We start from the raw sequence: 22,921 nt of genomic DNA on the forward strand, positions 1-22,921 counted from the left end.
AAGTTAGAAAAATATTGAACCGTTGATGGTACAGTATAGACACAGGCAGTGAAACCTGAGTCAATCATTAATTGAAGACTGACAGCCACAGAGAAGACTGACAGCCACAGACAGCCACTAGAATTCAACTTCACAAAATGATGCAATAGAATGCAAAGACATAGGAAAGGACCTCCTACGTTGTTAAAGTATGCTTAAGAAAACAGGTCCTTATAAGGTCATCTTCACTTGAGAAACCAGTGTAAATATAGAAACATAATAAATATAATATGGAATAAAACACTATTAACAGTGAAATAATGACAATGGTAATGGGGGGGGGGGGGGGGGGGGGGAGTTGCTAAGGGCAACCATATGCAGAGCTAAAAAGCTAAGTCTTGAGATGGTCTTAAACATTTTAACTGTCTCTGACCCCCCTCACAGGGGGACATACACACTGCCTCCCCTATGCTCTCCTTATAGTCGTGACCCCGTCCCACCCAAACGTTTGGACATATTTCAACCTGTGTCATCATGCAGTGAACCTAGGAGTCCATTTCCCTGCACAGTGTTGAGGGTTATCTGTGACACAGTCACATAACCCTAACCCTAACCCCCCCCCCCCCCCCCCCCCCCCCCCCCACACACACACACACACACACACACACACACACCCTGAATGTGTTGCCTGCTATATTTTTCATTCCATTGAATTCCATTGATATCATTATAATCCAGTACCTGACTGACATGACTGCAAAGCTTGAGAGATTCATAGGCAGACATTTTAAAACAATGCCAGTACCAGGTGTAAATGTTGTGATTAAACATAAAGGTAAATTGTGTGAATCATACAGGTGTGAAACTCCCATACTGTTTCAGTAGACAGTAGACCAATGTTTGATTCCATTCCTTATTCCATTCCATGTATTATAATGAGCCCGTCCTCCAATTTCTACCTCCACCAGCCTCTCCTGTAATCTATACATACTATAGTGCACACTGCTCGCTGTAGCTAATAATAAGCACTAAGCCATTCAACAGTGATCCATCTGTATCAAGCCAGAAAGCATCACACACCTTTTATAACTCAAGGTGCTACCAGACGCATCACATCAGCCTATTATGCCCAAAATGTTGCGATTTACACCTTTACTGTAAACGTTGTATGAACATCTTTAGCCTCCCAAAATGGAGGCATTGCAAATACAGAGAGTGTAACTTTGGTTAAACTGTGCACACACTGGAAATAGCCTGAATGTTGTCAGATGGAACTTACTGGAGCTTCAAAACACATAAGTAAAAAAAGAAGGCCACTCTGTGTGGGAACACGGTGGGAGGAGGTTGTTTGCTCAAACAAGGCCTGCCTTCCCTAGCCTCCAGTTCCTGGGCTGGGACTGAATTGATAGTATCTAATAAAACAAAACAAAGGAGGTCTTGTTTCAGCAGTTGGTGCTGGATTTGATGGCATGTCATGTGCTGTTTCTGCTTGTAGAACTCGATTACAGTAGTGAGTCTGCAGCAGGGGAGGCTGGTGGAGGTAGAAATCGGAGGACGGGCTCATTGTAATGACACTGTGTGTTTGATACCATTCCTTATTCCATTCCTTATTCCATTCCGCGCATTCCAATGAGCTTGTCCTCTGAGCCTGTCCTCCGATTTCTATCTCCACCAGCTTCCCCTGGTCTACACTACAGCATTTCCTGCTTTTGATACTGTCAACATGTGTTAACTGTGGGGTGTCATAGCATCCCCCAATGGAGACTTCTGCTTTGAGCTGCTTTTCAAATGCCTGTACTGAGGAAAAAAGAAGAGGCATCAATACCATGTCAAAGGGTTATCAGACACTTAGGTTTGTCAGGGCAACGATAGCTTGTACTTGCTGAATTCAGTTTTGTGAATTCCTAATAGATTGCAAAAACGTTTGTATTTGTCCCACTGGTGTGAACACTGTGGAACAGCAAATTACTTTTTGGAGAGATTGGGTTATGTCTATACCTGCAACAATAACCCTGCATTTTATAAGCTATTAGTTGTTATAAATGGATGATGGGAACGATTACTGTTATTTCTTAGAGGACGGTTAAATGGTCTTATAACCAATAGGAGCGCGCTTGCGGACTGAGGTCCAGTCCAAGTGGGAGCTCTGGCTCCGTCTTCTCCCTCTGTGGTGATAATCGTGGGTTAAAGTGGATCCAAAATCTGAGTAATCCAACCTTTCCCCAAACATTGCATGTAAACCAGCAATTCAGAGGCTTAAACAGGTACAGCCGCAGCAAGTCAACCTACAGTGGAACACTCCCTCCCTGTTTCGTCCGCCTAAAGCTTGTTTCTCTGCCAAGAGCAGTATACATAGTTCAGGAATGTGACATCTATACTGTTGTAACACAGTGGAAGACAACACTGCCCTGAGGACACCCCCTCAGGAAGCAGGGCGTTGGGTTCATTTCATACTACATATATCTCTGTGGACGGGAGAGGCTGTACAGCAGGGAGTGTATGCTGCAGAATAGGTTCACTGGGTTCACATTACCATAGTACAGTAACCTCAGACAGTTAGCATTACAATGATGTTAGCCATGGTAGATCTGTGGTAAGAATCCATTTAATACACTGCAACTGCTCGGCTATGGGACTGACTTTGTGTGAGTCTGTATGAAGTGTATTGTGTAGGTTATTGGGTTCAATTTACACTATACTAAGACAACTCTCCATTTAACCAAACATTGTTACAAACATATTTTATCACATCGCAAGAATGATGAACTATCATCATGATGATGATGTTAGCAGCGGTCGATCTGGGGTAAAACTATAGGCCCCAGTTTGACTCAGCAAATAGTGCTGAGCAGAGCAAAAAATACCTAAAAACTCAGAATACTCTACAGCATGATTTTTATTGTAGTTTATTTTAACAATGGTTTTGAGAAAACTGTAATTATTCAATCAGTTTATGTAAACATTCTGAAAATGCATTCCATGTCATGGAAACGCAGGACGCAGTATTCAAAACTCCCATTGGATTATTTCTCATCTCAGCATCTATTAGAAATATTACGGTAAAGATGGCCAACTCTGCCGCAATTTGACCATTTATTGCCCATGCAAATCTGGGGCCCTATTGTTCCATTTTGCGTCATCAAAACCGTTTGGCCCTAGAACTGCGAGAACATGTGAGTATATGGACACCAGTTGGTCCTGGTAATGTATTCTAGCATATTCCCTCTCGCGAAGGTAAACTCATACTTCACTGACGTCTGCCTGACACCCATGGCCCCATCCATGCTCTGGATGCAGGCTTGTGTTACAGGAGGTTCACTGGCAAGAATGTCCACTCCACACTCACAGGACTCTAGGGAACAAGGCTTTTAAGAGCGGCCTGTCAAAAAGGGTGTTGTAAGTTTCACATGGACCTGCACCTGATTTAGGGCCATGTATAGACTATAGATCAGTGGAGGCTGGTGGAGGTAGAAATCGTAGGACGGGCTTGTTGTAATGCATGGAAAGGTATACCATTCCTCATTCCATTCCATGCATTACAATGAGCCCGTCCTCCGATTTCTACCTCCACCAGCCTCCCCTGATCTATAGGTCTATAGCAGCTAGGCTTGTCCATGCGTCCGTGAAAGGGCCTTCATTCTCATCAGTGCATACAGATCAGGAGAGGCTGGTGGAGTGTTTGCTTGTGCACCACCCTGCCCACTTGTGTGGCTGCAGTGTTAGAGTTATTTATGTCCGTGCCGTGGTATTGGTCCCTGTTTTACCGCGGTAAAGTGAGACTCCCTGCAGCCTCGCAGATCTCGTACCGTGATCACTCTCAGCCCAGAGGGAGGTGTAGAATGAGTCCTAAAAGTCTAGAAGGCTCACTTATAAGGCCGGTTTCCCGGACACAGATTAAGCCAAGTCCTGGACTAAATAAAATGTTGAATAGAAATTCTCTAGTGAAGATACATTTCAGTCTAGGATTAGGCTTAATCTGTGTTTGGGGAAACCGGCCTTTATATATAAATATAGAGTTTATATTAGAAGACACAGTGCTTCCTATTTAGAGAGCAGTAAGACAGAGTTATTCTGAAGGTATTTCAGTTACAGTAGGCAGTTGTAAGAGTCCTTTTTATTGTGGCTTTTGCAGGGCCGTGCACAGACTTATGGAAGGGCTGGTGCTCTACCCAAACAGGGAGAAGGGGGGAAAAAACCCCCACCATCCAGGAGGGCACTTTGTGAGTGGCAGGGCAACGCGGCAGGTGCCGTCATGCCCTTTCACCACCCCCGTGCACGTCCCCGAGGCTCTGAAATGTGACACGCAGCGATTGGTCAGAGAGAAAGTTTGTTCCACTGTGTTGTCATTGTGGATATAGAAGAGCTTGTTTTCATACGTCCACAGGGAGAGGAACTGTGAGGAGACGTGGAGGTTGGGGTGACCCTTCCCAACAGGCTGAGTCCACGTGAGTCTCACCAAAAACAGAAGTCCTTTCTTCCACCACAAAGGATAGAGAGCCACCCCCCCCCCCCCTCCCCCCGCCGGCACCTCACCACCCTCACCCCCCCCGACACGCCTCACGGGCTGGCAACTATCACCCTTCGCTAGCTTCATTCATCTAAATACACACGCATGCGCGCGCGCACGCACGCACACACACACACACACACACACACACGTACACACACACACACACCACACCACACCACACCACACCACACCAACCAGTGTGTCCAGCACAATACACAATACTGGCACGATACAAATCCAGTCAGTCAGACTGACAACAGAACACTGATGCTCAGCCACCTCGAAGCACCTCAAATTAAGACATATTCAGAGCATGACATTTGGAAAAGAAAACAAATGATCAACGTTGTTGTCTGGCTTTGATCATGTGCTCCACCCCACTTCCTGCCCGGGGGCCAAATTGCTTACGAAGTTGGTACTTGGTGTGAAGCGGTGTTGTACTGTAGCATCACCCCATCACTATGGTCCTCTGTGCCACTTAGGTTGTGGGTTCGATTCCCGCTGGGACCATATATACTGAAAAATGTATGCACTCACTGCAATGTAAGTCGCTTTGGATAAAAGCGTCAGCTAAATGCCATATCATATCACCCTGCCAAAGGGCTTGTCCCATCAGGACGAGTTCATTGTAATGCATGGAATGGAATGAGGAATGGTGTTTAATATCATTCCTCATTCCATTCCATGCATTACAATGAGCCCGTCCACAGAGTCCTGTGTCTTACTGTACATGTATAAGCTCTCCACAAGGGTCTAGCTAGCTGGATGGGGGTCTGGGACGCCCCTGCTTCTCACATGGCACGTTGGACTGTTTTAGGGCAGGTGGCTATTTCTAGTGTAGGAGTGGAGGATAGGAGGTTGAATGAATGAACATATTGGATATGGCATGTAGGGATACCACCCCCCTCCCCCCCGCACCCCCGCCCGCCTGAATACACCAGAGCCTGCTCTGCAACGTGACCATGCTAAGCTGTGTATACGTTCATGGGCAAGAGTCCAACATGGTGGGCTTAGATAACCCAGCCACAGCCCCCCAGCCCCAGCCCCAGCCCCAGCCCTCAGCTCTCTACCCCAGCCCCCAGCTCCAGCCCCCAGCCCCAGCCCACAGCCCCAGCCCCCAGCTCTCTACCCCAGCCCTCCAGCCACCAGCTCTCTACCCCAGCTCCAGCCCCCAGCCCCAGCCCACAGCCCCAGCCCCCAGCTCTCTACCCCAGCCCTCCAGCCACCAGCTCTCTACCCCAGCCCCAGCCCCCAGCTCCAGCCCCCAGCCCCCAGCCCCCAGCTCTCTACCCCAGCTCCAGCCCCCAGCCCCAGCCCCAGCCCCTAGCTCTCTACCCCAGCCCTCCAGCCCCAGCCCCAGCCCCCAGCCCCAGCCTCCAGCTCTCTACCCCAGCCCCAGCTCCAGCTCCAGCCCCCAGCTCTCTACCCCTCCAGCCCCAGCCCCAGCCCCCAGCCTCCAGCTCTCTACCCCAGCCCCAGCCCCCAGCCTCCAGCTCTCTACCCCAGCCCCAGCACAGGCTCTAATGGTGTGGTTCACTTTCCAGCTGCTGTGAATCAGGGGAGGCTAGTGGAAGTAGAAATCAGAGGACAGGCTCATTGTAATGCATGTGTTTGATACCATTCCTGGTTCCATTCCATGCATTACAATGAGCCCGTCCTCCGATTTCTCCTCCACCAGCCTCCAGCTGCAGTGAATCTCACACCTAGATTTTTAATCTAATCTAATCAATTGATTCCAAACTGAATTGATTACTTGCAGTGTGTTCAGAGGCCCATTGCTCATCTATCGATATGTTGTGCTGGAAACTATTATTCCAGTCTCCAATGCATGAACCTGCGTATTTGCTTACACATTACGACAGCATTCAATACACACAATTCCAATCGACAGCAGCATACAACCTTTGCGTACAGTACGCAAGCTGTTATCTAACCAGTCATAGGTGATTGATATGTTTTCGGTTGAACACGTTATGACAACGTGGCCTGAATTGTTGCCAGCCACCCGGGCACTGAGACAGGGGAAGGATGGCGGAGGCCATCATTACACTGAGGCCGTCCTCTATCTCCACCAGATGTCTACCTCCGCCAGCCTCCCCTGGGGCTGGCCTGATACAAAGACACACTGTTACAGGGTGGAGAACTGGTGATGTTTTGTAGTAACCAGCAGCTTCTCTAGTAGTGTGATGTGACAACAGGACAGGACAGGCTATAGAAATAGAACACACAGTAGAGACAGGCAGAGGGGGGGGTTCACAGAGGAGGATCCTCCTCCCCCGCCACCCCCCAGCAATCAATCAAGTCAGGACTGGTTTAGAAGGCCACCTTGGTGGGTAAACAGATCCTCAGGCAGGTACAACACACACCCAGCCCTGATGTGGTGATAGCCATCTGGAGATGGCAGGGGATGCCACAGAGGTTCTATTTCAAAGGTGAACATGTCTACTAGGAACACCAAGGTGAACATGTCTACTAGGAACACCAAGGTGAACATGTCTAGGAACACCAAGGTGAACATGTCTACTAGGAACACCAAGGTGAACATGTCTACTAGGAACACCAAGGTGAACATGTCTAGGAACACCAAGGTGAACATCACTACTAGTAACACCAAGGTGAACATGTCTACTAGGAACACCAAGGTGAACATGTCTAGGAACACCAAGGTGAACATCACTACTAGTAACACCAAGGTGAACATGTCTACTAGGAACACCAAGGTGAACATGTCTACTAGGAACACCAAGGTGAACATGTCTAGGAACACCAAGGTGAACATCACTACTAGTAACACCAAGGTGAACATGTCTACTAGGAACACCAAGGTGAACATGTCTAGGAACACCAAGGTGAACATCACTACTAGTAACACCAAGGTGAACATGTCTACTAGGAACACCAAGGTGAACATGTCGAGGAACATCAAGGTGAACATGTCTGCTAGGAACACCAAGGTGAACATGTCGAGGAACATCAAGGTGAACATGTCTACTAGGAACATCAAGGTGAACATGTCTACTAGGAACATCAAGGTGAACATGTCTACTAGGAACATCAAGGTGAACATGTCTAGGAACACCAAGGTGAACATCACTACTAGTAACACCAAGGTGAACATGTCTAGGAACACCAAGGTGAACATGTCTAGGAACATCAAGGTGAACATGTCTAGGAACACCAAGGTGAACATGTCTACTAGGAACACCAAGGTGAACATGTCTAGGAACATCAAGGTGAACATGTCTAGGAACATCAAGGTGAACATGTCTACTAGGAACACCAAGATGAACATGTCTAGGAACATCAAGGTGAACATGTCTAGGAACACCAAGGCGAACATGTCTACTAGGAACACCAAGGTGAACATGTCTACTAGGAACACCAAGGTGAACATGTCTAGGAACACCAAGGTGAACATGTCTAGGAACACCAAGGTGAACATGTCTACTAGGAACACCAAGGCTGCATACGGTATCATTACACTGAGCTTCTTCCATATGTGAAAAGACGATGACATGATTATAAGTTGACAAGTTTGTTTTATGTCAGTTTGTGATGGTCTTTCTGAGCATATTAGTGAAAGAAATTAGTTGTTGTTTTTTTTGAATAATTGAATAGAAATAGTAGGTAAAGTGAATAAAAAGATATGCACCCGATCAGACAGTGTTGAGGCTCATCCCAAAGACAAAAGGCCTTTCTGGGTGAACTGTCAATGACCTACATCCCAGAGCACCATGCCAATGGAACAAGAGTGGACAGTATTCACAGGAAGACTCATCTAATTCTGCAATGACAAACCTTGTACTACAACTACAACTATAATATATTGGAGGTTTACAAGACCAGCCATGATCGACAAAGTGGGACTACAACATTAGCTAAAGGTCTGGTGGAGGCTGGTGGAGGTAGAAATCGTGTTTAATACCATTCCCTGCATTACAGTACAATGAGCCTGTCCTCTGATTTCATGTGTGTTTGATACCATTCCTCAGACACTTCACTGTGAAACTGTCTCACACACAGACTGGTACAACCACCACGCCGTTTGGATTAGGGGAGGCCGGTGGAGGTCAAAAACGGAGGACGGGCTCATTGTAATGCATGGAACGGAATGAGGAATGGTGTTTGATACCACCTGTGTTTGATACACCATTCCTTATCCCATGCATTACAATAAGCCCGTCCTCCGATTTCTACCTCCACCAGCCCACAGCAGCTGGAGAGGCTGATTATGATCTGCGGAGGGTGTGGTACAGTAGGTATTATTACAGTTTCTATTTCATAAGGTGAGCCTTTTTTTACCATGCTGGCAGGGCCCCGGCTCCCTTCCCCCTGGCAGCAGAGACACATGATGGCAGGAACATGCAATGGTTGCGTTGTGTATATTCATGTTGTTTACCTCTCTTCATGACCCTCCAACTAGGTGACCTAAGTAGGTCAGTCAGCTATTTTGGTGGGGGCGGAGGGGGGGCACTTATATGTGTGTGACCTTACTCCAGCAGAGGTGGGTGGAGGTAGAAATCCGATGGCAGGCTCATTCCATTCCTTGCATTACAGCCCGTCCCCAGGCGTACTCATGTGATCTGTAAAAGCAGGGTTCTAAGATGAAGGGCCTCAGGTACTAAGATAAGCGATACTGGTTGGCATTTGAGGCCAAGAATGACTTAATAGTACTTAGCTGTGGAGAAAATAAGGACAGCTGCAGCACATACAATATAAAACAGCAGTTATACAATAGTTATTGCAACTGACATGCCCCACAGTGGAGCTTGTTAAATGCTGCTCGTTATGTAACAGTTCTTTCTGTCTGCCAGTTGTATCAGCATCAAGGACATTACAGAGTAAATCTGTCAACACTGAAACACCCCCCCCCTAACGGTTTGTAAGACTTTCCTTTCCTAAATACAAAGACAACTTCATTGCGATGGTAAAAAGTGGGGACTAGGGGTTGGAACTAGGGGTGTGTGCGTGTGTGTGTGTGTGTGTGTGTGTGAAGAGGGAAGGAGAGTCAGGCCGAGAGTACAGTGTACACAAAGAACAGTCATACCATAGCTAATAGCTCGGGCCACCAAGTGAATGAATGTTCTGGCCGATCTATTTGATTTAAACCATCTGTCACCGCCGCTGAACCCTGTCTCTCTGTGACATGATTGGTCACTTCTGCTCTTGGATCAAGGCCGCAAGAACACATTCTTCCTCCACTCCACTCCACTCCTCCCTCCCCCTCTTTCTCTCCCTCTCATCACTCTCCTCTCCCCCCCCCCCCTCTTCTGTCTTATCACTACGTCTTTCCCTCTCCCCCCCTCCACCTGTTCTCTCATCACTCTCCTCATTTTCCTCCGTCTCTCTCTCTCTCTCTCTCTCTCTCTCTCTCCTCCCTATACCTCCCTCCACCCTCTTTTCTTCTCTCTTCCTCACTCTCGAAATCCCCCCCCCTGCTAAAAATAAGGCTACATTCCTCTATTCCATCCCTCTCACCGTTACCCTAGTGTAACTGATGACATCATCTGTTTTTCCAAACAGCAGCAGCCTGACAACATTTACCTTAGTATATCCTTGACATCCATCCCACATTTAGCCAAAAGGAACCTTGCCCTGTAGATATGGGCACCCTGCCTCACACACAAATCACTTCAGTGGCATACTGATCATAAAGAGAAGTGTATTGCTTGGTACAGCAATTTATTTTTTCACATGAAACAAATAAATAGAAACATAACACGACACATTGTTGGTCAATGGTTGGCTGCAATACACCTCTGAGCTGTGACCAGATGACTCGTTATAGACTCTTGGTTTACCTTATAAGGTATTGCCCTAAACACAGATCTACATCAGGGTAGGCTGGTGGAGGTAGAATTCGGAGAACGGGCTCATTGTAATGCATGGAATGAGGAATGTTATCAAACACTGTAAACGCATGGATTGGAATGAGGAACGGTATCAAACATGGATACCATTCGTCATTCATATTCCATGGATGACAACGAGGCCGTCCTCCGATTTTCTACCTCCACCAGCCTCCACTGGTCTACAGGATCCTCTAGCTCTCTGAGCTCAGAATAGAGCATGCATTCGGGGGATAATATCAGTTACGACACTGACTTCATTTTGAAGACTCTGAGCGTGACGCACTCCTAATGTAGAGTCTAAGCAGATCAGTGTCGTATAAAATAAATACATCAAATAAAGATTTGTATGGTCGTCATATCTTATCATAATGATGATCCGATACAATCAAGTATTGACGAAAAAAATGGATGACATTTAACAGAATGAATGGGTTCATCGTCGATCGGTCTTAGAAAGACATGCTTTCATCGTCGCAGGCCTCCTCTACGGTAATGTATCAACCATCTTATCAACTGTTAGCAGTTTGATGGTGCCAGAATACTGAATCACCCAGCCAAACAGGGTTTGACCTAGATCTAATTCCCCTTTCGTCTGTTAAACCGTAAGGCTGACGTTGGTAGATCTAACTGGGTCTAACATTCAACATTTCAGCATCAAGTGAAAATAGAAAAAAGGCAAGAGAGGGTTAATTTTGACTATGTTTTTAAAGACCCTGACGTGCACAAAGTTTCCGGGCTGAAGGCATTGGCAGTCTACCATGTTGGCAGAAAATGATAATGGCCCCATTACAACTGACGGTAATAGTCAAGAGTATCTAGTATCAATGGACAATACAAACCTACTCAATAACCTGACTCAGTTATGGTCCCACTGCTACTGTAGAAAATGAACTCATATTTACAACAGCTTCCCAACCATTCAACAAAGCTACAATTCTGCTGCGCCCCTCGTTGGGCAGCAATGTCCGAAACACAAACCGACGATTTGACATTCATAACACTTTAACACGCAACATTTCTTTAACCAGCAAAGCCTGTCAACAGTGTACAACAAATCGAGCAAAAAACACACATCACTTGAACTCACAGAAATACATTTGACTATCTATTCGGGCGTCAGTGAGAAATGACAGTTGGTCTAAAGCACGTTTTGAAAAGTTTGTGAAAAAGACATTTCCTGACATTTCTCCGGTCACCGTGAACCTGCCGTGAGTCACGGAGTGTCACTCTAAGCCGAAGCCTTCGGCGTTGGAGATAGCGATGGTTAACTTCTGCTTCAGTTCCTTCCTGTTTTTGTACGGCGGAAGGCAGATCTGGTTGAAGCAGGTGTGAGATATGGGTAACCTAAAACAGACGAGGAAATGAGTCAGCAAGAAGCTGTAAAGCCTTATTTGTGCCACCAAGCCTGTCTTGATGACGCTTGATCACAGAATACCACCCCTGTATATTCAGGGGAGGTCGGTGGAGGTAGAAATCGGAGGACGGGCTCACTGCAACGCATGGAACGGGATGAGGAATGGTATCAAATGTTTGATATGTTTGATACCGTTCTTCATTCCGTTCCTTGCATTACCATCAGCCCGTCCTCCGATTTCTACCTCCACCAGCCTCCCCTGATGTATTATCAATCCACCCCCAAGTCTCAGAACCATATGTTACACTGTATTATACATCTGTACAATAACACGTCATAATACCATAAGCACCTTAAAAAACAGCCCAAAATAATATAATCCTTCACATATAGAGATGTCTGGACATATCGCTGGTTTGCATATGAGTTTAAAGCTCTGTGTATACTGATGACTGTGAAGTGTTGAATGTGTTGATGACTGTCCACAGCACTATCTGTATGTGTCTGTCAGAGTGGGGGCTGAGGAGAGGAGAGGTGAGGAGAGGTGATGATCTGTATACCAGTCAGTGGAGACGTCAATCTTGGCAATCTTGAAGTTGAGGTCTGCCATTCCGCCTACAGGCACACGGTCACTTCCTGTGGTGAAGTGAAGCAGCTTCTTCTGCAGCTCCAGGGGGAATGCCAGCACCACGTCCCAGAAACAGCTACGGTAAAAAAAACACACAGACACGCACGCACCACGCGCACGCGCGCACACACACACACACACAGACAGACAGACAGACAGACAGACAGACAGACAGACAGACAGACACACACACACACACACACACACACACACACACACACGAGAGAGAGAGAGGGGACAGAAGAGGAGCGACATAGACCCTTATTCCTGCTCCACATACCATGGGCTCACTGTGGACCTCATCGGAACAAGGTGGCGTCAATGACACATACCAGACAGACAATCTAATACATTCACAGCCAACGTGAGACTTCTCTCTTACGTCACCGCCTCAACACCTAAATATAGTGGGCTGTTGTAACATGGTTGCAGGGTTGCAGGAAAGAGAGAGAGAGAGAGAGAGAGAGAGACAGCTGGTCTACAGCTGGTTGAGAACTATTGCCAAATAGAGAGAAATAGCTGTGATTCCTGCATTGACTTGTGTGAAAGGAAAAGCCCATATAGACTCTATAGGGTGGACAAGGCCATAGGAAGACTGTGACTTAACAACAGCGACATCTAGATTCCAGCTACAGAACTACAGGGGAGGCTGGTGGAGGTAGAAATCGGGAGGACTGTAATGCATGGAATGGAATGAGGAATGGTATCAAACGTGTGTGTGTGAGATGTTTGATACCGTTCCTCATTCCAGTCGTGATAATGAGCCTGTCCTCCGATTTCTACCTCCACCAGCCTCCCCTGACAGAACTCTAGTGGTTAGTGACAGGGGAAGGTCCAGGGAGAGTGAAATAGGCCTACATGCACTGAAGACCCAGGCTGCTTGTTCAGTCCTGCAGGGCTCAGATCCAACAGGCGGGGCTTGGTTAGGCAAGAGACGGACGGGTGAAAATAGTGCACGTATCGAAATAGGAGTAATGAGTGGTACAGACGTCAGTGGTGTGTGTGTGTGTGTGTGTGTGTGTGTGTGTGTGTGTGTGTGTGTGTGTGTGTGTGTGTGTGTGTGTGTCTTACCGTACGGTGAGGTCAGCCTTGCTGTAGCCCTCGTACTGGGCTGCTTTCTGCAGAGTGCTCATGTCCAGCTCTGGACTCCCACACACCAGGATCTCCACCTCCTCCGGCCTCAGGAGCTGTCCACCACGACCACAACAGAACCACAACACAACCACTCAGTGCCGGAGGACCAAGAGTTTCTCCTGAGCAGGGAAAACTCTAGGCCCTATTTGTAGGCTATAGTTAGGTGCCAGAGCTTCTCTTGGTTAGGTCACATGGTCAGGTAAAACTCTTGGACCTACGTATGACACAGTCCATATGCAGTATGTGGCGCCCGCCCCGTGCCTAAGCCCATGCGCGAGTGTGGGACGGTGGTAAGTGGAGTGTATATCTCGCCTCGCTTTGTCTCTGCTGTTTCTGCTGTCCCTCTCTTGCCCCGTGTTGTCGTTGGCAGGACCATGTATGGAGTTCCTGCGCCCCAAGGGGCCACAGCTGCAACCCGTAGAGATAAGCACCGTATGCCCATACATGGAGTTCCTGCCCATCAAGGCACAGGTGAAGGGCATCAGCAGGAGCAGCAGAGACGGGACAAAAGGAGCCCACGGAGCACCCAGAGGGGAGGAGTTGCTAAGGCGAACCACGGAGTAGTGTATGAGAGCGAGAGTAAGACAAGTCACCGTCGACCTGTGTACGATCCCTGACCATATGAGAGCCCCCTTTGAAGCCCGACCCCGAGACCGTCCGAGAGCCCGCTACGTTGCCAACCTTCGCCTGTCTGACTACCCTGCTGCCGCCCCGACCTGGAACGTAAGAGGACCACCCACCGTGTACCGAAACCCCCTGCTATCTTCCCGACGACGGATCTCCTGCGGGGCCCGTGCACGACACGACGCCTTCTCAACCCCACCCTCTCTCTATCATTTCCCTCTCCCCGCTAATCGAATAAATATTTTTGACTGTAATTCTGGTGTGGATCTCTCTGCTTACACTGTGTTTGGGTCCGTGACGCGCCCGCACACCCCGGCGGCCGTCACAAGTACCATAAGATAACCCTTCCCAGTCACCGGATCTGAATCCAATAGAACACCATTGGGATGTGGTAGAACGGGAGATTCACAGCTTGAAAGTGCACCTGAAAAATCTGCAGGAATTGCGTGATGCAATCATGTTATCATGGACCAGAAACTCAAATAAATGTTTCCAACATCTTGTGGAATCAATGCCACGAAGAATTGAGGCTGTTTTGAGAGCAAAGGGAGGCCCTATCCAGTATTATTAAAGTGTGCCTAATAAAGTCGTTGAGTATATATATAAACATCTTTGAAGGGATCAAGTGTCCGTCCAGAACCTCTATTCTTAATATATAATACATATTCCATGGACTGAGTCCCCTTCCAGCGGTTCAAATAAGATTGAAAAAAAAGGAGTTTTAAGTGGCAGCACTTTTCAGCATTTATAGCCCTGACAGTCCAATAATATAACAATATAACACACATCTCACACTGCACTATGAGTCCAGGGGCTGGGTTAGATTATTCTGGAGCTGAGTGATGTTTATGGAACAGCTGAGCTGTGATTGTAGCCCTGAGCTCAGGGGCCGGCTGGTAAGGCCAATACTAACAGACACTTAGACAACTTGTAACCACTGGTATATTTGAATATGGCCAGGCCAGTTACATAAAAGAACTGTGTATGTGTGTGTACGTGTGTGTGTGTGTGTGTGTGTGTGTGTGTGTACAGTACGTGTATGTGGACACGTTTGTGCATGTGTGTACGTGTGTACATGTTTGTGCATGTGTGTGTGTGCGTGTGTGTGTCTGTGCGTGCGTGCGTGTGTATGTCTGTGTCTGTGTGTATGGAAGCAAAATAGGATTCAGGAATTAGCGAAATAGCAAAGACTTGGCCTATGCTCTGTTTTCCTTGGCGTTATTCCTGCGGCCAGACAGACAGACAGACAGACAGACAGACCATGAGTCCTGTCATGCCCTGACCTATATACAGCCCCTCTGGGACAGGACAGACAACAGTAGGATCTCTAACGGTTCACTGTGTTATCTTGTCTCTGTAAACACTGTAAACCCTCTCAGTCCTAATTGCAGTCATTCTACTTAGTGGTCCGTCGGCGTCGTCACAGACACTCCATACAATGTCGGTGTCAAGAGTTTGGCAAAATTAGCCTCAACTCAAATATTTGAGTTGCCTACTTTAGAGCTGGCCCGGACGGGTTGTGTAAGTCTGTGACCATAGAGTGAGTGTGTGTGTGTGTGTGTGTGTGTGTGTGTGTGCATGTGTGTGGTGCATGTGTTTGTTTTATTTTGTCTGTGTGTGTGTGTGTGTGTGTGTGTGTTTTGTGTGTGTGTTTTGTGTTTGTTTTATTTTGTGTGTGTGTGTGTGTGTGTGTTTTGTGTGTGTGTTTTGTGTTTGTTTTATTTTGTGTGTGTGTGTGTGTGTGTTTTGTGTTTGTTTTATTTTGTGTGTGTGTGTGTGTGTGTGTGTGTGTGTGTGTGTGCGTGTGTGGACATGTACCACAGCCACAGCTGAGTGAGACCCTGGAGTTATACCAACACTAACTCACTCTGGGTCTTGTTCTAGAACAGTGTGGTAACACAGGGTAGAACAGCTACGGGTCATTGAGTTCTCCAGTGTTGGCAGGTCCACACAGAAACATTGAAACCCGTCCACACGGACACTTCACTGTGAAACTCTCTCACACACAGACTGGTACAACCACCACCGCCGTTCGGATCAGGGGAGGCTGGTAGAGGTAGAAAACGGAGGACGGGCTCATTGTAATGCATGGAACGGAATGAGGAATGGTGTTTGATACCACCTCCTCATCCCATGCATTACAATCAGGCCCGTCCTCTGATTTCTACCTCCACCAGCCTCCCCTGGTACTGATACATCAAAGGTCCACCTAGGGGCAACAGAACAGAACAGACAGTACAATACGTTCTACTGTATGATCCAGCAAAAACATTCCAAGAATTGATGAGTCTACAAAAAACCCTACAGTACTGAAACCCAAAATGAGACAGTTTCTATTTTCAGCCAAACAGCCCTACAGTACATTCATACTGAAAACAGTTGAACCGCTTATTTTCTAATCTCTTTGAAGCCGCGTTCTTTTTAAGGAAGAAAGGAGCACGTACAATCAAGTTGACTGTCGTGGTTGCCATGAGGTTGGAAAGTACTGCATAAACACTTGAATTAAACAAGACTCAGACAAGACTCAGAAATGCTGAGGGCTTCGTTCACTTGGTGCATTAAAACTGGTGTCCAGAGTTAAAGCGTGATTCTATCAGGGGAGGCTGGTGGAGGTAGAAATCAGAGGACAGGGCTCATTGTAATGCATGGAATGGAATGGTATCAAACATGTGTGGTGTCAAACACCATTTCTCATTCCAATCTTTCCAATGGGCCTGTCTTCCGATGTCTACCTCCACCAGCCTCCCTTGTGTTCCATGTATGGGCTTGCTTAAGCTTCACACTGAACAGACATAAACAAAAACATGACCAGGCCCGGCCAGGGCGTGTGTGTCTCTACCCAACGGACCTATCAATCAGAACCACTCAGAGACCTCTGGCCTGGAGAAACAGACCGGCACCCAGGCTCATATATCAATCTCAAATCTCACACACACACACACACACACACACACACACACACACACACACACACACACATACACACACATACACACACACACACACACACACACTAGATTAGATTATCACCTCTTTACTCATAACTGCATGCATGTCTAATTCTGTATAACCATTTCCATCAGGTGGTTTTCTGCCACCGTGACGTGGTTAAACCTAATCATATCTAACCATCTGGCAACACCTCCAAGATACACAGATCTGCCTGGCCATGGGTTGCAGGAAGGTGACTCACCATCAGAGCGTCTGACGCACACACACCGTGGAAGCCATGGTAGAAGGCCGCAAACTGCTTCTGAATGGATTTATTCAGGAGGAAGTCCAGGTAGAGCTGAACATACTCTGGAGAGAGAGAGAGAGAGAGAGAGAGAGAGAGAGAGAGAGAGAGAGAGAGAGAGAGAGAGAGAGAGAGAAGATTGGTTCATGAACCTCTCCTGTGTGGCTGTCGGAGTTCACAAATATAGGAGACGCATGCTAAAACACACACAGGACCAGGGTGGTGTAACAGGGAACAGTGAGACTTACTGAGAAGGGAAACGAACGTGAACTCAATGAAGATTATCTTTACTTAAGAATGCTCTCAGAGGAGAAAGAGGAACATCTTAGAAGAGGAACATGTTGTGGCTGGTAGCAATGGGCACACTTAATTATGAATCACCATAAGTGTTGTGCTGTGTTTTTTGATTGAGTTGAAGCACTGGTGTGGGGTGGGATGGGGGGGGTTGAGCAATGGGGAGGGAGGGGAGGGTTATGCTTGGAACTGCTTAGTTATTTTTTATTTTACATTTTCTGGATAAATAAAGGTTACATTTATGTATTTATTTTAAACATATATGTTTCATAATTAGAATAGGCAAGCATTTTCAAAATCTGATTGCATAAAAAAGACTGCTTTGAGGTGGTTTTGTTGTGTAAGCTGTACACACCCTTTCTGTTCTGGTTGGTGACAGGGATTTTATTGAGTGTTGTGTTGTGCTGTGATTGAGTTGAAGTACTTTGCACTTTCAAGCTGTGAATCTCCTGTTCTACCACATCCCAAAGGTGTTGTATTGGATTCAGATCCGGTGACTGGGAAGGCCACTGAAGAACACTGAACTCATTGTCATATTCATGAAACCATTTTGAGACGACTTTTGCTTTGTGATATGGTGAATTATCATGCTGGAAATAGCCATTAGAAGATGGGTAAATTGTGGCCATGAAGGGATGCACATAGTCAGCAACAATACTCAAATAGGCTGTGGCATTCAAGTGATGATTGATTGGTATTAACGGGCCCAAAGTCCGCCAAGAAAACATTCCCCACACCATTACACCACCTCCACCATGAGAAGGTGTACAGGTGTTCCTAATAAAGTCTTTGTTGAGTGTATGTTTCAATAAATATACACACCCTTTCTGTTCAGGTTGGTGACAGGGATCTTATCTCCTCCAGGTTTCAGATTGTAGGACCTGACCACCCCAAGTTCCTCTTGAAACACCTAGAAACATTCAAAACATCAAAAACAAGAAACATAGACACACCTAAAACCTTCTAACATTCACACATCAAAACCCAATAAACACATATCTTATCTAAACAAACAGAGAGGGAGGAGTCCGGAGACAGGTCAAAGCTTACATTTGTTAACTGTAAACATTCTGGGATTTTAGTGAAATGTGTGGGTCAGGGGAGGCTGGTGGAGGTAGAACTCGGAGGACGGGCTCATTGTAATGCATGGAATAGAATGAGGAATGGTATCATTCCTCATTCCGTACCATTCCTTATTCCATTCCATGCACCATGCATTACAATGAGCCCGTCCTCCTATTTCTACCTCCACCAGCCTCTGGAGTGGGAGTGCTGCTGTAATCAGTAACCATAGATAATGCATTGGCTATAGAGATGAACTCTACAGAGTGAAGGACACAGCCTATATATAGTAACTGTCAGATAATGTGATGGATGCAGTGTGTGTGTGTGTGTGTGTGTGTGTGTGTGTGTGTGTGTGTGTGTGCGTGTGCGCACGTGTGTGTCTGTGAACTCTTTGAAGAGTTCAATGAGTTGACCTCACCACAGCGAGCGGGTAGGCGGTGGGACAGAGACTCTGGGTTCATACCGTATACAGACCAAAACAACACCTTAACAATGTTTATATTCTGTACATCCATGTCTCACAGTGTCTCTAGTGTGGTGATTAGCTTCCCCAACAGTACATTCCCAATTAATGGTACCTTCCTGATTAACAGTACCTTCCCGACTAACAGTACCTTCCCGATTAACAGTACCTCCCTGATTAACAGTACAGATTAACAAGATGGCTGATTGTTCTATTGATGCCTGACAACATTCTGGCATTATATTGACTCACTAGGCATGGCCAGTGTAAACAAAGACAGTCCCACACCATCAGAAATACAATACCGTTGATATTGTAAATTCACATTCAATTCGTTACCTGGCCGACTCTTGACCTTATAAAAGATGTCTACCAATCATGAACATGTATCCTTGTTTCTTTCTGGTTCTAGAATGTCTACTGTATCTAGTTCCTTTCGAGTTCTAGAACATCTGTCTGTGTTCCTTTCGAGTTCTAGAACATCTGTCTGTGTTCCTTTCGAGTTCTAGAACATCTGTCTGTGTTCCTTTCGAGTTCTAGAACATCTGTCTTTGATTCTTTCTAGTTCTAGAACATCTGTCTTTGTTCCTTTCTAGTTCTAGAACATCTGTCTTTGTTCCTTTCGAGTTCTAGAACCCCCATCTAGTTTCTTCCTACATGTTTAGATGGTAGAAAGATCCCCACTCCTCCCTCTGGCAACCTGGAACAGTCCCGGCCTATGCTATTCACACTAGGGTGCCGGTCTTCAGGAAGGCATGAGAAATGAGCTCTCTCCCTGATAGACTTTCCATGCCCACGCATGCTCCTAAAGACCTCTTCACCCCCACTACCCCCCTGTACAAGTTTCTCTCCTGTTAATAAAAAAACAAAACATCCTTCTTCTAGCATTGTGACTGGTCTGAGCATTGATTACTTTATCTTATCATGACTGACGGATAGAGGATTCACTTACTTCAACAAATGTATTTGCTTTGGATAAAGGCGTCTGCTAAATGCCACCAATGTAAATGTAAATGTAAATGTAAATGACACACAGTTTTGTTATACCAGCACTGAGACATCAGCTCTTACTGCCATCTGATGACTGTTCACTGCCATCTTATGAGGTAACGTGGGGAAATTGGTCAGTTTGTCCATTGTCCTGTCTGTCTTCAAACCATGTTCATCTATTTGGGGTAACAAGTCTGTATACAAACAGGATTCTTAAGGGCGTTTTTAGGGAAAACCTTTTTTTGTCCCAACCTGATGACACCATCAACAATTCCAAATGCCAACATTTTTCACTGAGGCAATGTGGCTGCTATGCCCCCCCCTGCTCAATGCCAGAACATTGGGTTCATCGGGGAACATTTTGTGTGTGTGTGTGTGTGTGTGTGTGTGTGTGCGTGAGTGGTCCTAACCTGGAAGGTCAGGTAGAAGTCCTCCTCAACGTCCCCCTCGTAGCTGAGCAGCTCTCCGAGGCCGTGAGCCAGGTCCTGCCAGGACAAACGCTCTCTGTCACTCCATGACTCACAACGGGATATACAACACACTGAATAGGTGTAGCAATAAGTATTGTCATTATGCTGGTGAGATTGATCATTGTTTGTGTGTGTGTGTGTGTGTGTGTATGTCCTGATGAAAAATGTCATACAGGGCACTGTAACCCCATGCAGTTTTGAGTAAAGAAGTCATAATCTAATCTGTGTGTGTGTGTGTGTGTGTGTGTGTGTGTATGTGTGTGTGTATGTGTGTGTATCCATGTATGAACAAATGGGTGCTTGGACAGTATGGTTGTATCCAAATATCTGGGACCACTCGCTGTATCCATGTCTACTCCATCTGCCAGCATGTACAATGATACTATGATACCATGAACCTCCAGTGAACTTTAGGAGAGAGAGAAACACCCGATACTCTTCACAGCATGGCATAAAATATTATAGACTGGTGTCTGTCTGGTGCAGATGGTACTGCAGATATTATACTGTACACACACACACACACACACACACACACACACACACACACACACACACACACACACACACACACACACACACAAAGATATTATACTTAATATATTATACACAGATAAAGACACACACAGACAGACACAGACGCACACGTGCATACACTCACGCACGCACTATATTAAAGACCGGTGTTTTTGCAGATGGTGCTGTAACATCTCCTGCGTGTGGTTTGGGATCCCTCCAGCTGATTGTTGCATAACGTTCTCTCAGCACAGTGACCGCCATGCCCGGAAAGGGTTGGCACTGCATTACTGTGGCACCAGAGATATGCCACCCTACGTTATCTAAAAAACCGCCATGTTATCTAATAAAGGGTTTTTTATGAAGATGGGAAAAGGGGGAGGACACCTCGTTGTGTTATGAAACGCCAAAACAGCCAAAATCCCCAAAGGGAGGCAGACATCTGGCACCGTTTAGCAATTAAAAACTAACTCTTCAACAGAGGCAACAATGTCGGTCATGGGTGTAGCTATCGTGTAGCACTTTATAGAATGAGAAAAACATAGGATGATGTTCATCATTCAACAAATTCAGCATAAAAGTTGAGAAGAATTCTGTGGCGCATTTTCAATCACAGATCAAGCATATCATCCAACTAGTCAGTGCCAGAAGGAAGGAGTTCCAGCGTTCCGTGAGAAAAAAGATGAACTCTGGCTCTCTCTGCTGGTTAAAAACGGTACTGTTCGAATTATGGAGAAAATGCATCCCTTGAAGTCACGTCAAAGTCAGAGTAAAGAATAAAATCTCAAGTGGTCCAAGCAGGATTTCCACATTGATCTCCACCACATTGATCTCATTCATAGAGTCACATCCAATCAGGGAATTCTTCAAGCGAGGGGGAAAAAATGAAAAAAAGATGCATCCGGTATTTAAATCAGGGCCAAGCTTTGCTTTCTTTCGAACGCTTTACCATAGATTAAATCAGGAACACACGTACCGGCATCACCTGCTGAAGGTCTTCCATCGTGGGCGTCGCCATGCCAACCGGAGTGTTCTGGTCACATGGTAAGATGGGCGGATTCAGGAGCTTCTTGTAGCAGTACGGGGGGAAGTGGATGTCCAGGGCGATGCTGTTGTACACGGCCAGACCCATGAGCTGACACACACAGGAGTCAAGGAGAGGTAAGGACTGACCCGGAGACAGTTTAGGTTTGTGGTGATTGGTCATCAACAATGAGATTGAGGACCTGGGTCTATTATACTGTATGGCCACCAAAGCAGGACGTGTGTCTAAACCAGTATTCTGTACACCAGGGGAGGCCAGTGGAGGTAGAAATCGGAGGACGGGCTCACTGTAACGCATGGAACGGAATGAGGAATGGTATCAAACACGTGTGTCCGTATTCCATTCCATGCCTGTGTTTGACCCCATTCCACGTTCCGTTCCAGGCATTACAATGAGTCCGTCCTCCGAATTCTGCCTCCACAGGTCTACAGTATAATCCGGACCCATCCGACGACACGCAGACAATATGAACTCCCTCCGCAACACTCCTAGACATTTGGTCTTATTCTTACAAAATGACAGATTCAATATTTGTATACAGAGTGTACTGTTTTACTTGTCAGAGTGGCTGGGCCGCTGGCCAGAGAACACACAGGAGAGCAGGCTGGGCTGAACCAGGCCAGGCCAGAGTAAATGACTGCATTGTGTTACAGCACTGTGTTTGTTTGGGCCATGTCAGCCAACGCCCTTTCCCACAAAACCCAGCAGGTGGACACAACATTTAGTGCATTAATTCCCCGATGCCTGAAAACACTCACACAC

At 46.4% G+C, this 22,921-nt stretch overlaps 1 protein-coding gene across 1 annotated transcript in view; it reads right to left on the bottom strand.

The window, feature by feature from the left end:
- Nucleotides 1–11,564: 11,564 nt before the first annotated feature.
- The window catches only part of LOC310805381 (putative E3 ubiquitin-protein ligase HECTD2), a gene marked incomplete at its 3' end in the record, with an annotated part of 24,244 nt that continues 12,887 nt past the window's right edge, over nt 11,565–22,921 (bottom strand). Inside the window, exons 13-19 of the mRNA XM_083671044.1 lie at nt 22,091–22,249; nt 20,539–20,613; nt 18,433–18,520; nt 17,275–17,381; nt 13,395–13,510; nt 12,256–12,399; nt 11,565–11,685 (exon numbers count right to left, since the gene is read on the bottom strand). Of these exons, the coding sequence (XP_083527170.1) occupies nt 11,565–11,685; nt 12,256–12,399; nt 13,395–13,510; nt 17,275–17,381; nt 18,433–18,520; nt 20,539–20,613; nt 22,091–22,249 (810 nt within the window). The remainder of the gene's footprint in view (nt 11,686–12,255; nt 12,400–13,394; nt 13,511–17,274; nt 17,382–18,432; nt 18,521–20,538; nt 20,614–22,090; nt 22,250–22,921) is intronic.

Source organism: Argentina silus, assembly GCF_951799395.1.
Source record: "Argentina silus genome assembly, chromosome: 6".
Lineage (NCBI taxonomy): Eukaryota > Metazoa > Chordata > Actinopteri > Argentiniformes > Argentinidae > Argentina > Argentina silus.